The following is a 15,945-nucleotide window of genomic DNA, read 5'->3' as shown; positions in this document are numbered from 1 at the left end:
CCTTTGTCATTGCTGGCTGAAAAGCAAGTGTCCCATGTATTATACATGTTCCTCTGTTTATTTGTTGTCTGGGGTCAGGAATTTCTTTTGTATGTATGATTGGTTTCCAAGATTGCAGTAACTTCTTGCTGGGTTGGAACCATGAACTTCTTTGCATTTTCTGGTTTCCTGAATCAATGTTTAATCCCATGTCAAAAACCAGAATTGCTTGTTGAATGATTAAATCATTGATCTAGCATGTAAGCTGGAAACGCTACCTTTTTTTGTTGTTCCCTCTATTGAATCCTTTTTCATGATGAAATACTTGAAATGCCATATGTTAAGTTGGGTTAATGGTAATATACGTGCAAAATTTTCATGAACGTCCACTCCGCTGTTTTGTAGTAATGCATGTTTTTTTAGTGCTGGACTCCCATTATGATTTCCTCAATTAATTTCTTGAAAGTCCATGATGCTACACTGCCTGGCCAAAAAAAAAAAGTCACCACCTGGATTTAACTAAGCAAATAGGTACGAGCCTCCTATTGGATACTTACTGCATGGACGATTATCTTTCAGCTGGCAACAAGTTATTTAACCCCAACTGGTGCAATGAGTTGTTTCTCATTTCTTAAACAACCATGTCAAAAGACACATCTCGTGGTCGTGGAAAAGATGTTAGTCTGTTTGAGAAGGGTCAAATCATTGGCATGCATCAAGCAGAGAAAACATCTAAGGAGATTGCAGAAACTACTAAAATTGGGTTAAGAACTGACCAACGCATTATTAAAAACTGGAAGGATAGTGGGGACCCATCGTCTTCAAGGAAGAAATGTGGCCGGAAAAAAATCCTGAATGATCATGATCGGCGATCACTTAAACGTTTGGTGAAATCAAATCAAAGAAAAACAACAGTAGAACTCAGGTCTATGTTTAGTGAAAGTAAGAGCATTTCCACACGCACAATGCGAAGGGAACTCAAGGGATTGGGACTGAACAGCTGTGTAGCTGTAAGAAAACCACTAATCAGTGAGGCAAACCGGGGGGAAAAAAAAGGCTTCAATTTGCTTGGGAGCATAAAGATTGCACTTTGGAGCAATGGAAGAAGGTCATGTGGTCTGATGAGTCCAGATTCACCCTGTTCCAGAGTGATAGGCGCATCAGGGTAAGAAGAGAGGCAGATGAAGTGATGCACCCATCATGCAAGATCTTGGTGAAAAATTAATGCAACACTGGATGGAACTAAATCTTGTGACATTGTGACAAGCTTATCGAAACAATGCCACAGCAAATGCGTGCCGTAATCAAAGCTAAAGGCGGTCCAACGAAATATTAGTGTGTGACTCTTTTTTTGGCCAGGCAGTGTATATTGTTAATACAAAATTCTGTGAAAACAGACATAGCCTTTTTTGAAAGTGTGTGATTTTGCTTTGGTGACTCAATGGAAACAATGGCGTGGAATTTAATCAGTGACGTGGACCATCGTCTCCTTTTCACCTCTTACCTTCCATATCATTCAGTGTTTTCAGAGCTTGAGTTGCCTGAATGAACACCGTTCACAGTTAGCACTGATCTTATTTGTATGTCAGTGTTGTGCAGATCAGCAAAAACCCTGTATGTCTTTTTAGTTGCAGGCTTTGTTGTTAAACAGTTAATCAAACTTCAGATGTACATTATCACCTAGAAGAGAGCTGGAATAAGAGGATGGTGTGATAACCTCTTAACAGTCTGCCAAGTCAGTACTTTCAATTAGTAATTTCCCCATAAATTTGTATTTTTCTGGCATATTTTAATCCGTATCAATACACAAGTGTATTCATATATGATACTAAACTTTGCAAACGTGGACCTAACTGTAGTGAGTTGACAGTAAAATGGATGGATGGATGGATATTTAATACTGCAGTATACAAGGAAACTAAACAAACAATATTTGATTAAGAAAAATTAATTCTCCCACACAAAATATTTGCTGGTAAATTGAATCATCATATTCTTTATCATATTCTTAACCTGAAGTCATGTTGGTTATACTCTGTGTCACCTGTGCTGTATTGTGTATTTCATTGTCACCTGAGGTGTATGGTCTGTAATTCACAGGAGCAAGGAGCTATTCTCCAGTTCAGTGAGATGAGCTTTAAAACTCCTTTTTATTATATTCCATTTTTAAAATTGTGTATGTTGAGGTTGTGTAAGAATTAGAAGCATGTTAAATGATCATGGAATTAGAAAATGTCATGTGAATGACTCAAATTTGTTTCTCTGAAGCTATTTAATATAGCAAAGAAATGTCTTAGAATGCCCTGATAAGACTGCAGAAAATCAATGAAAGCAAAAGAAAAGATTCAGAGAGAGTTTAATACAGTGCCTATAAAAGGTATTCGACCCCTTTGGAGTTTTAACATAGTTTTTTTATACAACATTGGATCACAGTGGATTAAACTTGACTTTCTTGACACTGATTAACAGGCTTTTTAATGTCCAAGTGAAAACATTTCTCTGAAGTCATCTGAATTTAATTAATTATGAATATAAAACACAATATTCATTCTTTCTAATATAACACCCAAAAATGTATCACAGGAACAGCCAGTTGGTTGTAGAAGTCACAGAATTAGTCAAATGGAGACCACTTGTCTGCGGTTTCATTTGGTTGTAGTCTAGATGCAACTTATCTGGAAGGTCCAACTTGTGGTAAGTCGGTATGGTGGCCTAACCTACAAAATGAAGACAAAAGAACACTCCAAGTAACTCCAAAAAAAAAAGTCTGGGTATGAAGACAAGAAAATATCCATTTAAAGCAATCCTTAAGAAATGGAAACCATATGGCAAAGCTGGAATTCTTCCTAGAGTAGGCCTTCCACAAAAACTGAGTGATCGTGCAAGCCTGCAAGAAACCGGCACCTTGGGACAGGATTTATTCACCAGCAAGACAACGAGACTAAGCATAAAGCTCAAGCTATAGAGGAATGGCTTCAAAACAACAATGTGAATGTGCTGAAGTGGCCAAGTCAGAATCCAGAGAGAGACCTGTACTCGCAGACTCCAGGCTGTCATGACTGCCAAAGATGCATCTACTAAATACTGGCTTTAAGGGTGTGAACAGTTATGTGATCAATTACTTTGTATTTTACATTTGTCATTAATTAAGTTCAATTTACAGAGATTTGTTTTTGCTTGGACATTTAAAGAGTGATTTTTTTTCTGCTGATCAAATGATTAAATCCACTGTGATGTTGCATAACCATAAAATGTTAAAACGTCCAAGGGGTGATTGCTTTTTTTAGGTGCTAGATATATTCTTACTATACTATAATTTAAGGATGTGTATACACTTAGTAGTAACAAAAAGCCTTTTCTCAGGCTTTGTCTTATCAATCTGATATGTCTGCACAGCTTTTATCAAGGTTTCAACTATTCAAGGTCATAAACCAAAGTTCACATAATAAACTATCTGGGTTAATAGCAGATTAATAAAAGATGACAGTCTCTGTCAGTCTATTAAACTCAAACTATCAAGTAACCGAATAATTACAGGAACCCACAATATGTTCAAGGCTGCCTTCAAGAAAGTCGGCCACTTTATTTCGAACATGATAAAGTGTGGTGAATATTTATTGTGCATGACCATTTTTGTTTAAGAAATCTGAAAGGAATGAGAATGGCAAATAAAGCTTTTATTTTATTTTGTAACTGCAGGCTAAAACATCAGAGCTGACGTCTGTTTTACATTTCTGAGTGTCTGACTGTTTATCATCCAAAAATTAAACAGACGCTTTTTTCCCAAAACTCTTTATATTGATTTATTTATACCCTCGTGTCTTTCTGTATGTGTTCAACTGTCATTTATGAAAATACTGGAAAACTAAACATGACAGTATATTATACACTGTTTATATACTCAGTCATGAAAGAAATAATAGATCAGTCAAGCAAAGCAAAAGGAATAAACTTTTTTGTGAGCACATTTGTCTATGCCTATGGCAGAATACCGGCACCAAAATTGAGTTGCTCAGTCTCACAGTTCTGGCTTGGTTACTGTCTGCAAGCAGTCTGCACATTCTCCCCTTGTTTATGATGGCTTTTGTCTGATTGCTCTGTTTTTTCCCCCACCGTATCAAACTAATTAGTGGCTCATAATTAGTCAAGTTTAAGTAAGTGTGATCGACTGGCATTGCATCCAGAATTTATTGTGGTCTTGCAGCAAAATGCTGTTAGGACAAGCTCAAGACCTCCACTACCTCAGATTGGATCGAGTGGCTTCATTAAATGGATGTGTGTGTGTTTGTATATAAGTAGTGACCAAAAAAGTTCTGTGTGACTATCATTTATATAATTTTTGTACAAGTTAATATATGAAGCTATACAAAAATATTGACCAGTGTTTGTTTTTTTTTTTTGTTTTTTTTTTAAACCTGTAATTCAAGTTAGTACATCTGAAAAACAGGCTAACAGCAGTTTTGAAAGGTACACAGTTAAACATGGGAGCTGTGCGAGTGTCTTACAGGAACCAATTTTAATGATACACTGGGGGTGGGGGACTGGAGAGGCAGTTGCACTATACTGTATGTATGTATGTATGTATGTAATATATATTATAAATAAACTCTTTTCCAATGAAGATCTAGCTGCAGAACTCTGGAGCTGTATGATTCAAAATCTCCACTAAATAGCCAATCCAATTTCATATTTTTTCCCAATGATTTACACAGAAGAAACTCTGAGAAAAGTCTGGCTGCAGCCTGCAGCACTACATCAGTCACTACCTTAGAGTCGGTCCTGTTACATGACTTAACCACTGCAAGACCCACCTGCTTCATTCTTGTCATTATTCATGAGTTAAATGGCCCTTCCAACTAGAGTTGCACAGTATACAAATACTGAAAGTTTAGGAAAAATCCAATTTTTAAATGATATAGTAACATTATTTCCTTAACTTCAGTTCTGTAAGTAAATGGTACTCCATTCTTCAGACATGTATATTAATGTAAATGTGCTGGATTCACCAAGAAGAGAGAGGGTTGGATTGTTTTTGGAAGTGTGACAAAGCAGGCAGGCTTGCCATTGTGTGGTGAAGCATGAAGGTTAGGTTACTTGCTTCGGCAAGGATTTGGTAATGGTACGGAGGCCCAAAAGCTGGTATCAATACCAAAGCCAAAATTTTAGTGCCAATTCAAAACCACCTCCCACAATCCTAATCTTGGCCATTGTGCAAGTAAACCCACCTTTTTAACTTTGATGGGTGAAAAATTATCATTTTCATTTCATTAGATATTTCATGTTGCATATGGTATCACTGAAATTATTCTGACTGCTCAGGGCTGCAGCAGTTTAACAGTTTAAGATAGAATCGTAAGATGGATTGTGATTGTGATGACTAGCTAAGGTCATAAATGGGAGAACAGGAATTAAGTAAACAAAAGTCAGGATGAGACACAAAATCATAGAACATGAGATGTAGTGAGAGAATCAATAACTAGAATATTTCATGTTTCCTAAGCCAAATTGCAAGACCGATGCAAGTCAAAGCCCGAGAATATAAAAGAATTCATAACCAGATATATCTTAATAATAATAAACAAACAAACAAACTAAAACCGTTGCAGCATTATTGTTTTTGTTTTGATTTATCCACCAACTTGGACAGTCAGGAAGTGTTTGGTGTTGACCTTTTATTCCACTGTGGTCAAGACATTTGTTGTGCGCACTCCTGAGCATCCTACCTTATAACAGCCGGAGACCCTGCCTTGCAAACACCAAACGATGATGCATATAATATTTTAAATGGCATTAAAAATTATATAAATCAAAAAATTATTAGAAATTTAATTCCTAAACCTCTAAAACCCTCAAAATGAGATTTCCATTATTTTCTGAGGCCAAGGAAAAGGCTGAAAACAAAACATAAATCAAAGACCAGATCATGACAGGAATAAATAAATGAAGAAATAAATACATAAATAAATGTGAGCATAGATAATACCAAAATAATACTGTATGTGAGCATAAATAATTGAATGCGTTTTGCTGCCCATCTCATAATGCATTTTTTTTTATTTGCATGCTTATTTGCACGCTCCGTACAATACTGGACAACATCAAACAATATCAAAAATGTCTTCAAAAAAAATCCTTGCGTTTCTTGTTACATAATCCACATGTCAAGTCATCCAGTTATATGCTCACAATCAACCAAACACATGCATTTTTTGCTAAAATATTGTTAAATACTTCATTAAAATAAAAGCAGTGCACAAACAGAGGAATGGTGTTTGGATGAGATTGAGTATTTGCCCTGACAATCCACCTCATCCATTGGTGAAGCGTCCTCTCTTCAATGTCTATACACTGTCTTGTGAGAGGCATTAAAAAGGAAATGTAAATAACAAGGAGAATTGAAAGTCAACAAAAACACAGACCAAAGGTCAAAACCAAGAGAGAAGGAGATCTGTCATCAATGTGAGAACTTGAGAAAAAAAATTGAGTCAAAAACAATAGTGGGGATTTGAAAAACCAGGAAATACCAAGATGAACTTTATTAGTCAGAAGGGGAAATTTAGATACATACAGCAGCAGAAACATAAAAAATAGACCCCCAAAACAAATACGATAATTAATAAAAATAAATAATAAGTGTGTATTGTGCAAAACTGCAAAATTTTACTTAAGCAATTATTTTGTGATGTTGAGAGGAAGCATTAAATTGCCTGATAGCAGCGGGCAGAAATGATCCCCAGAGCCTTTTTTTAGTTAACAGTGGACGAATGAGCCTTTGTCTAACACTGCTCCAAGAGAGTGCCTCCTGGAGGGGTTGGAGAGAATTTTTCTTGATGGCATCTAATTTTGCCACCATCCTCTTTTCTACAAGAATACAGTATCGCTTCCTCCATTGTCATGACAGCCAAGTACCATCACAAAACTGCCTGGAAATTCTACCAAGCAGGGTCCTTCAAGCTTGGCCATTGCTTCTAGTGCCTGTATATAGCTTCCTTCAAGCTACAATCCACAAGTTCCTGTGCAATGTCAAGTCAACAGGATCATGGACAGGGCACCAGTTCATCACAGGCCCTACAAACGCAGGAACAATTTTGAGTCCCCAGTTAACACAAGCTGCATGTCTTTGGGGATATGTTAGTTAAAAATGGATTACAAAAAGGAAATCTCTTGCAGATGTAACAAGAATATGAAGACTCCACAGGGACAACGAATAGGTGCAGAATGCCAGGCCGGTGAAGCACTGACACTAAACACTTCTACTGTGCCATTGTGATATTAATAGGAAAGCCTAGCAAGTATTTTGAGTTTGACCAGGGAAAGGAAGGCTGACTAAATTAATGAATGTGACCAGGAGAACAAATATAAAAACACTAGAAAAAGTTCAATGCCAAGAATCAGACATATCTTTCGTCAAACCTAAATACAGTACTAATCCAGGAATCAAAGCTGAAGCTGGTAAAAAAATTAGTGTCTGAAATGCTAAATAAGACTTCTTTTGAAGTATTTTGAAACTCTGACAATCGTGAAGTGCAAAATGTCAGCTCCATGCACTTCCGAGGGTTGCTGAATAGAAACAGCATAATAGTTGATGCTCAAAATGACGACAACCAGAAAAACAGATTACATCTGTAGCAGAAACACAAAATTTATTCTTGTTTTTACTGTTTTTTTTGTGAATTTTTTTCTGACTGCTCCCTTTAACTAAGGTATCTATACTATTTGAACCAAGCACAGTTACCAAGGAAACCATGAAATAATAATTTAATACTTTTTATTTTGTCCTGCATAAGAATTTATATGGCGTTCCTCTTTAGATGCAATGTTTGCTGAAGACTTTTAATCTGTTTAACTTATGACCTATGAGTTTTGAGACTCAAGGAATTTGAATTAGGGGTTTAATTTTGTCTAGAACTTAATTTGAGAAAGTGCACTATTTCCCATTCTGTCAGAACACCATTTTGTTTCCCATTTTAGCAGTGCTATATGTTGGGTTTCTGTACCGTGCCCATGGAGAACTTTCCCAGAATTCCCCAGGTTTATGCTAGCTTTTGATGTCCATTTTGCAACTATACAAAAATCACCCCCCAGGCATTTCTAGGTTACATAAGCTTGATGGATCAACTTGTTCCACTGCACTAAAAGATCATCATTTAGTCCTATTGGTATTTCAGATTCCTGCTATTGTTGTTTTTGTCTCAGAAATTTTCCATTTCAATTAAGCTTTGACAAAAGATCTCCTTGACTCATGGTTTTGACCTTTTGACATGTTCTTTGACTTATGATTCCCCTGGTTATTTTCATGTTCTTTTTATTGTCTCTGGCAAGTCAGTACAGTGGAACCTCGGTTCACGACCATAATTCGTTCCAAAACTCTGGTTGTAAACCGATTTGGTCGTGAACCGAAGCAATTTCCCCCATAGGATTGTATGTAAATACAACTAATCCATTCCAGACCATACGAACTGTATGTAAATATATATTTTTTTACGTTTTTAAGCACAAATATAGTTAATTAAACCATAGAATGCACAGTGTAATAGTAAACTAAATGTAAAAACATTGAATAACACTGAGAAAACCTTGAACAACAGAGAAAACTAACACTGCAATAGTTCGCGCTATAGCGCTACCAACCGCTGGCTAAAAACACTTTTTTTTAATGAGTTTTAAGCACAGGGGAAAAAATGAACATTTGAAAAAATCTGTAATTTAATAAACCACCAAGAAAAGTAACATTGCAACAATGCACGCTACGAACCGATTGCTGTAAACAGAAGTGAAAACAAAATCAAGCCCGGTGCATTCTTTAACTGCCTTCCTACCTTATGCATCCAGCTCTCTCTCTCACGCTGCCTGTGTGTGTGTGTCTGGCTCTCTCTCGTGCTGTGTGTTTGTGTGTGTATGTCACGCTCTCACTGTCTCGTGCTCTCTCTCTTGCTCGCTGCACAGGAAATGCACAGGGAGAGACTGAACATGTACAAACCGAAAGGAAAACTGGTTTGTTTGTATACCGAGTGTGTGGTTGTGAACCGAGGCAAACGTTTGGCGAACTTTTTGGTTGTAAACCGATTTGTACGTGTACCGAGACGTTTGTGAACTGAGGTTCCACTGTATATAATTATTTCAGGACATTTGGAATCTATTAAGATTTAGGTGTATTAAAAGATTATACCATATACCTTGTACTGATTTCGCAAACAGATACTGTAATGTCTCTTGACTCTTTTATGCAAATCAACCTAGCTTACTCAAAGATCATTGGTTTGTTATATTCTCCAGTGATGTCAAAAAGACTTCCGCTGTTCCCATGGTAGGGCTCCTTCAAGCTTGTTGTAATAAAGGATGTCCAGAAGATGATGGAGCCATTTATAACGGTGACTATTCTGTATGAAAAATACTAATTTATCTGACACATCCGAAAGAGATGAAAAAATATCAAACTGATGCCAAAATTGGGTTCTATGACCCCAAAAATTTCTAATCTGATATATTATGTCAGAGAGTTCCAATAGATAAGCAATTCATTTAAAATAAACACATCATAATGGTTAGCTATTATAAATGAATTAAAGTACATTATCTTAGACTGTAGCAGTCATTAACCAAAAATACCAAACCAACAAGTGTATACAATTCCCAAAGTCACCACAGATTTTTTTTTTTTTAGGTTTTATTAACTCTTATTATAATCGCATGAACAAACTGACAGGAGTAGCCTACAGCAAGATTTTGAGGCAGCTAAAATTATCAACAGGCATGTGGGTTCATGTTCACCACTGCGCTTTGCTTCTAATTTAATTATTTACACACTTAACACTGCACTTAACCGAAATGGACCCACTCACTGATACTGGGCAATCATGGCTGTGGTTGATGATGATGAAGAAAGCGCTAAATGCCGATAATTTTATGTAAGGCCTTGTCCTGTAAAAAAATGCGAAACCTTTTAAAGTTGATTTTAGCTTATATGGAAATTTAATCTAATGAAGTGGTGCAGTGCAGTAGTGGTTAGCATTGCTGCCTAATTTCCAGAAGACTCCATCTGAATGCCAACCTAATCACTTCCTAAATTTGTCTGCATGGATATTAATTTGGGTACCCTGCTTCTCCCCATGAAATCCCAACTTGTGTGTGTTGCATACCAGTCTCTCTTATATTAGTCTCAGTCAAACATATTAATCATTTGTCTGGAGACGGACATGAGTGGGTGGAAACAAATAGAAGGTATGCTCAGTTTGAAGTTTACAAGAGTTAGTCATGGTCAAAAGTTTTGAGAATGACACAAGTATTGTTTTTCACAAAGTTTGCTGCTTCAGTGCTTTTAAATCTTTTTGTTTCTGTGGTATACTGAAGTATAATTACAAGCATTTCATAAGTTTCAAAGGCTTTTATTGACAATTACATTAAGTTTATGCAAAGAGTCAATATTTGCAGTGTTGGCTGCCCTTTCTTTCTCAAGACCTCTACAGTTCGCCCTGGCATGCTGTCCATCAACTTCTGGGCCAAATCCTGACTGATGGCAGCCATTTCTTGCATAATCAATGCTTGGACTTTGTCAGAATTTGAGAGTTTTTGTTTGTCCACCTTCCTGTTGATGTTTGACAGCAAGTTTTCAATGGGATTAAGGTCTGGAGAGTTTCCTTGCCATGGACCCCAAATTTTGATGTTTTATTCCCCAAGCCACTTAATTATCACTTTTGCCTTATGACATGGTGCTCTATCATGCTGGAACAGGCATTATTTATCACCAAACTGTTCTTGGATAGTTGGGAGAAGTTGCTCTCGGAGGATGTTTTAGTCCCATTCTTTATTCATGGCTGTGTTCTTGGGCAAAATTGTGAGTGAGCCCACTGCCTAGGCTGAGAAGCAACCCCACAAATGAATGGTCGAAGGATGCTTTTCTGTTGGCATGACACAAGACTGATGGTAGCGCTCACCTTTTTTTTTCCGGATGCCCCAAACAATAAAAGGGGATTCATCAGAGAAAATGACTTTACCCCAGCAGTCCTTGGTTGTCTAATCCCTGTACCTTTTTGCAGAATTTGTCTGTCCTTGATATTTTTCTTGGAGAGAAGTGACTTCTTTGCTGCCCTTCTTGACACCAGGCCATCTTCAAAGTCTTCACCACATTGTGCGTGCAGATGCACTCACACCTACCTGCTGCCATTCCTGATCAAGCTCCGCACTGGTGGTGCCCTGATCCCGCAGTTGAATCAACTTCATTGAATCACTTGCTGGTCTTCCTTGGGTGCCCTGAAGCCTTCTTCACAACAATTGTACCTCTCTATTGTAACTCAATGAGCGTGACAGAGTGACCTCCGGCCTTGTCCTCGTTGACACTCACCCATGTTAACGAGAAGATCACTGAAATGATGTCAGCAGGGCTAAAATGCAGTGGAAATGGGATTTTTGGGATTAAGTTCATTATCATGGCAAAGAGGGACTTCGCAATCAATTGCAATTCATCTGATCACTCTTCATAACATTCTGGAGAATATGAAAATTGCCATCATAAAAACTTTGCAGCAAACTTTGTGAAAATTTAATATTTGTATCCTTCTCCAAAACTTTTGGCCATGACTGCACCCTTACATTGGCCTAATGAGTGGGAGTGAGTGTGACCTGTAATAAACCAGCACCCCATCCACAATTCTTTACTACCTTGAAGTTTTAGATGTTGCCAGAATGTTGTTAGTAGAAGTAGTATTGTCACTTTATGCATGTAAATAGTATAGGTTTGTTGTGAAATGAATGATATTTATATTACCGGTACTTATAAACATTTTTAAAATAAAATTCTATGTTATTACCTGTTGGTCCTTCCACCTCGGAGCATTCTGGGAAAATCTCGTGTTAAATCTGTTAATACATCTGTTCCGGCTCTTTGGATGTTTTCAGCCAGTCTCGTTAATTTTAAACATAGATCTGCTAAATGTATTATAAATATTAATGTATACTGTCAGGAGTGATAATGAGTATGATGATAAAAATTAAAATGCTGATTATAATGATGGTGACAGTGGTGGTGTTGGTGATTATGATGATAAAAGAATACATCAGACAACCTGTTTTGTGATCTCCAAGTAAAATGGAGTTCCGTGTTTTAATACATTCATACATAATACATTTTAATACATTCTTGCTTATAATGCTGCCGAAGAAAGTGGTGACTTATGTTGGTCAGACAGGTAAAAAATTCACTATACTCCTCACACAGAGTAATACTGATACTAATATTCTATTTTTGCCTATTCAGAGATCTTTGAAATTCTTACCTGTATGTATCACCAACAACAGACTCTCTAGATCAGTGGTTCTCAAAGTGTGATCCACAGAATATGGCATACACCACGCGGGCCATGGGCTGACCTCTTCATCTTTCTTAAGATTGCCTTCTTCGCTGATTTTTGCCACACATAACAATTCTAAAATAACCAACAAGCAGCACTCTGTGTTTTCTTTGTTACACATGGTAACCTCTTTTGCTTCATCTCCACTTCTGGTTGTTTGTAATAATTATTCCCTCTCTTTTGACATTCTTCTGTTACTCTCCCATCCAATCAAATTCCAACACCATGTGTGTTTTTTTTTTTTGTTGTTTTTTTTTTAATAACATTTTATTGAATTTATTAAAAGCAAATAACATTCCGTACAAGCAAGTCAAATTTTACAACACAAAGTTCAAATCCAACGTGACGTCCAATTAGAGAGATGATGCACAGCCTTGAGCACCAAGTGATGCCAGTATGGATGGTGTATGCCACATGAACTTGTGAGAAGACTGCATGGCAGGGCTAAGCCCACTTAAAAAGGAGAACACCCAGTAAGTCAGAGCTTTCTTGCTGATTTCGAGTAGCACTGGAAGAAGTGCTTGAGGGGCAGTACAGGTACCTCTTTGAGTTGGGGTTTTTTGTTGTTTTTATTCTGTGGCCACTACAGAGGGAGCAGTAGAGGCCTACTGATTACTAAGGTGTTTTCCAATAAATACCCTTTGAACTATTAGTGAGTTACAATTATTACAGTATTTCCACATTACATTCATGAAAATGGGAAGAACGATTGTAATGTGAAATGTATGCAAAAATTCACTGTTAGCCTGAAGTTGTCTGCTGTAACTTTTTGACTTTGAGAAAGTGGTACTTGGATAAAACACTTTAAGAACCACTGCTCTAGATCTGTTAAGTGATTGGAGGGCCGCAGCCTACCAGGCAGCCCCTGTAAACTTCTAAGGGAGCCGCAAGATGACTGAAAATAATTCTAACATCGCAGCAAAATACTTAAAGCACTAGAAGCATCCTACAGCCAATGTGTCAATCTTGGGGTTTGATTTTTTTTTTTAATAATTGTGTCAAATATTTGAAATAGTAAAATGTGTGCTTCAACGTAACTGCTTAAAGTCTAACAATTTCTCAGTTGTAATATAAATTAGTCGTTTTTCAACCTGTGAGGGCTAGATCTCTACTAAAGGTTCAAAAATAAAAAATAACATCTCATTCAGGGTGTAAAGACCCTCAAAATAGTCTAAAATGATCCCCCACATGCTTATATTTGAAGTTTGTCATTTTTAACCATCTGGGAGTGGTGCTTAGAGAGTCACCAGTGAAGAATAAACTATCCTATTTGTGATCAGCAACCTTAAAATAGCATAAAAAGACACTACACATGCCCATATTAAAGCTCCGCTTTTTGGAAGGTTGCCGGTTCAAATCCCATTACTGCCAAACTGGACCCTGCTGCGTTGGGCTTCTGAGCAGGGCCCTTAACCTGAAAATTGCTCCCGGGGTCTGACCCAGTAGCGTAGCGTGGGTGTCATCCGCCCAGGGCGGAGGAAAATTCCGCCGCCCCCTTATTTAGGTATGGTTCAAATTTTTACAAGATATTATTATTATTATTTATTGTGAAATTTTGCTGCCCCCTAAAAGTGCCGCCCGGGGCAGGCCACCCCTGCCGCCCCCACTACGCTACGCCACTGGTCTGACCTCCATGCAAAAAGACTATTTCCTCTTAGGGATTAACAAAGTATTTCAAATCAAATTACTGATCCACATTTTTTTTTTCTTTCTTCAAAGATTTGTGAAAATGAGTAATTTTGACCCCTCATATCCCAATTAGGGGGGGTGTACCCTTGGGGTCAGTTGATGTCACCTGCACAACTTTAAGTCCTTTTAATTAATTTTACTGGGGACACTTATTGGTGTACTCTATCATAATGGTGTCATTACCTGCACAACGGATGATACAAAAAGTAGGGTCTTAGGGGGGCGATAAGAGGTGGAAAACCCAAAAACGCTCGTCTTGTATAACTAGACATCAAGTCTAGTCGAAGGATATCTTGTATATCGGGGGGTTTCTAGTACCGGTGAGGCGGGAGGCACCGGACAAAGAATTAAGTAAAACTGAAGTGATATCAAAGCGTTCATATATGAATACAAAAAAAAAAAAACAGGAACAACGTCCCGCAGGCGGTGTCCCGGGTCCCTTTGCGGTTTGCTGCGCTCAAGAAAGCACAACCGCGGTCCCCGTTTATTCAGTCTCATGGTACCAGAGATGTCGGATGGTCCCCAGCTACATCCCCACATTTGCAGTGTTCGTACCGGGAAAAGCCACGAGTTGTGTGCCAACGACAAGTGCAAGCCTAAAGAAGTGAACAATTACTGAATAGCTGAAGTAAAGTTAGCTTGACGTTAATGGCTATCAGATCACTTAGTCCCACCTAAATGAAGCCAGCGTCGAGTCCCAAGCATTGAGTTAAACGCACAGTGTCAGTGTACCCGGTCTTCCGCAGCAGTACTGTAAAGCAGATTCTTGATTTCTTTTACAAATTGTCCATTTTTTGGAAAGGAGGAAAAACAACTGAACGGTTAAGGCCATACCTTGAGCTGGGGCCCATTGCCCGTAGGGGTTTCCTGGCAAGTATTCATCGCCTCCTTGAGCTCCGTCCCGCTGCGGGGCTGTCCATTGATGTGCACCCTTCGTGTAGCCTAACTTGGAGTCATTGCTTTCCCGGTGTTCCCTTCAGCACACGTCTAAATAGTCTGCTTTCTCACAAAGCTGTGTATGAGCGTGTGCCGTTATTTTGGATTCATTTGCACCAGTGTTTTTTTTTTTTTTTTAACACGTCTCTTCCTTCACACGACTTTGCTAAACTGTCGTTTATTCTGAATTCTGACTGTGACACCTCCGGCCAGTCTCGCTGAGAATAAGAGCGCAAAAAAAAAAAAGAGAGAAAACCAGAAGGGAACTTTTCCGGCATTAAACCACTCCCCACGGAGCAGTATAAATTAAATCTGGGTTATAAAGCCAAGAGCGAGACCAGTCGACGGCCGCACCTTTAACGTGATGAAAAGCAATAAAACTGAAGCACCTTTTCGCCTGTGCCACGAAAACTCGCGCTGCGCGCCTTTGAGCCGGCAGATCGCTGACAGCTTCTGGCGCGAAGAGGTGCAGCGGCGCTCTGGTGGACACGCGCCTCACGTCACGTGGGCCACTTGGGCGCCTTCAGCAGTGGCGGCAGCAGCGCCCGGCATCAGGGATCTCCAGTCCGCAACGAGGGACGCTAATGAGGAAGAGGAACCAAGCTTGGCTGGCCACGGGGTCGTATATTATGCCTGTAACGTTCATACTGTTGGCTTATCAGCGTAAGTGTTGTTTTACATGTGTACGATACTGGCATGCGTTTGTACAAATAGTTTAACACATACCGTGGATTCAGAAAATATTCAGACCCCATCACTTTCTGCGCGCTTTGTGTTGTCCCAACTTCAATTGATTTACTTAAAAACCCCTCTCTCTTAAAGCAGAGGTGGAGCAGACTGTGTTACTGCACCCTCCGAAGTCCTACTTGGAAAATATTCCAGTGAGAATGGCAAGAAAACGGCAATTAACAAATGAAATGAGAACGAGCGTTATTACCCTTAGAAGTGTTGGCCTTTCATTTAAAGAAATAGGGGAAAAAATAATCGGTGTGCC

The 15,945-nt window shown here is 38.4% G+C and overlaps 1 protein-coding gene across 1 annotated transcript in view; it reads right to left on the bottom strand.

Moving 5' to 3' along the window:
• pde8a (phosphodiesterase 8A) overlaps nucleotides 1-15,205 on the bottom strand; it is a 324,022-nt gene extending 308,817 nt beyond the window's left edge. The window contains exon 1 of the mRNA XM_051920426.1: nucleotides 14,850-15,205. Within this exon, the coding sequence (XP_051776386.1) occupies nucleotides 14,850-14,897 (48 nt within the window). The 5' untranslated portion in view covers nucleotides 14,898-15,205. The remainder of the gene's footprint in view (nucleotides 1-14,849) is intronic.
• Nucleotides 15,206-15,945: the final 740 nt, after the last annotated feature.

The sequence above is a fragment of the Erpetoichthys calabaricus genome, chromosome 17 (genome assembly GCF_900747795.2).
Source record: "Erpetoichthys calabaricus chromosome 17, fErpCal1.3, whole genome shotgun sequence".
In the NCBI taxonomy this organism is placed as follows: domain Eukaryota; kingdom Metazoa; phylum Chordata; class Cladistia; order Polypteriformes; family Polypteridae; genus Erpetoichthys; species Erpetoichthys calabaricus.
The sequence above is the reverse complement of the archived record's forward strand: the minus strand, read 5'-3'. Positions and strand labels throughout refer to the sequence as shown.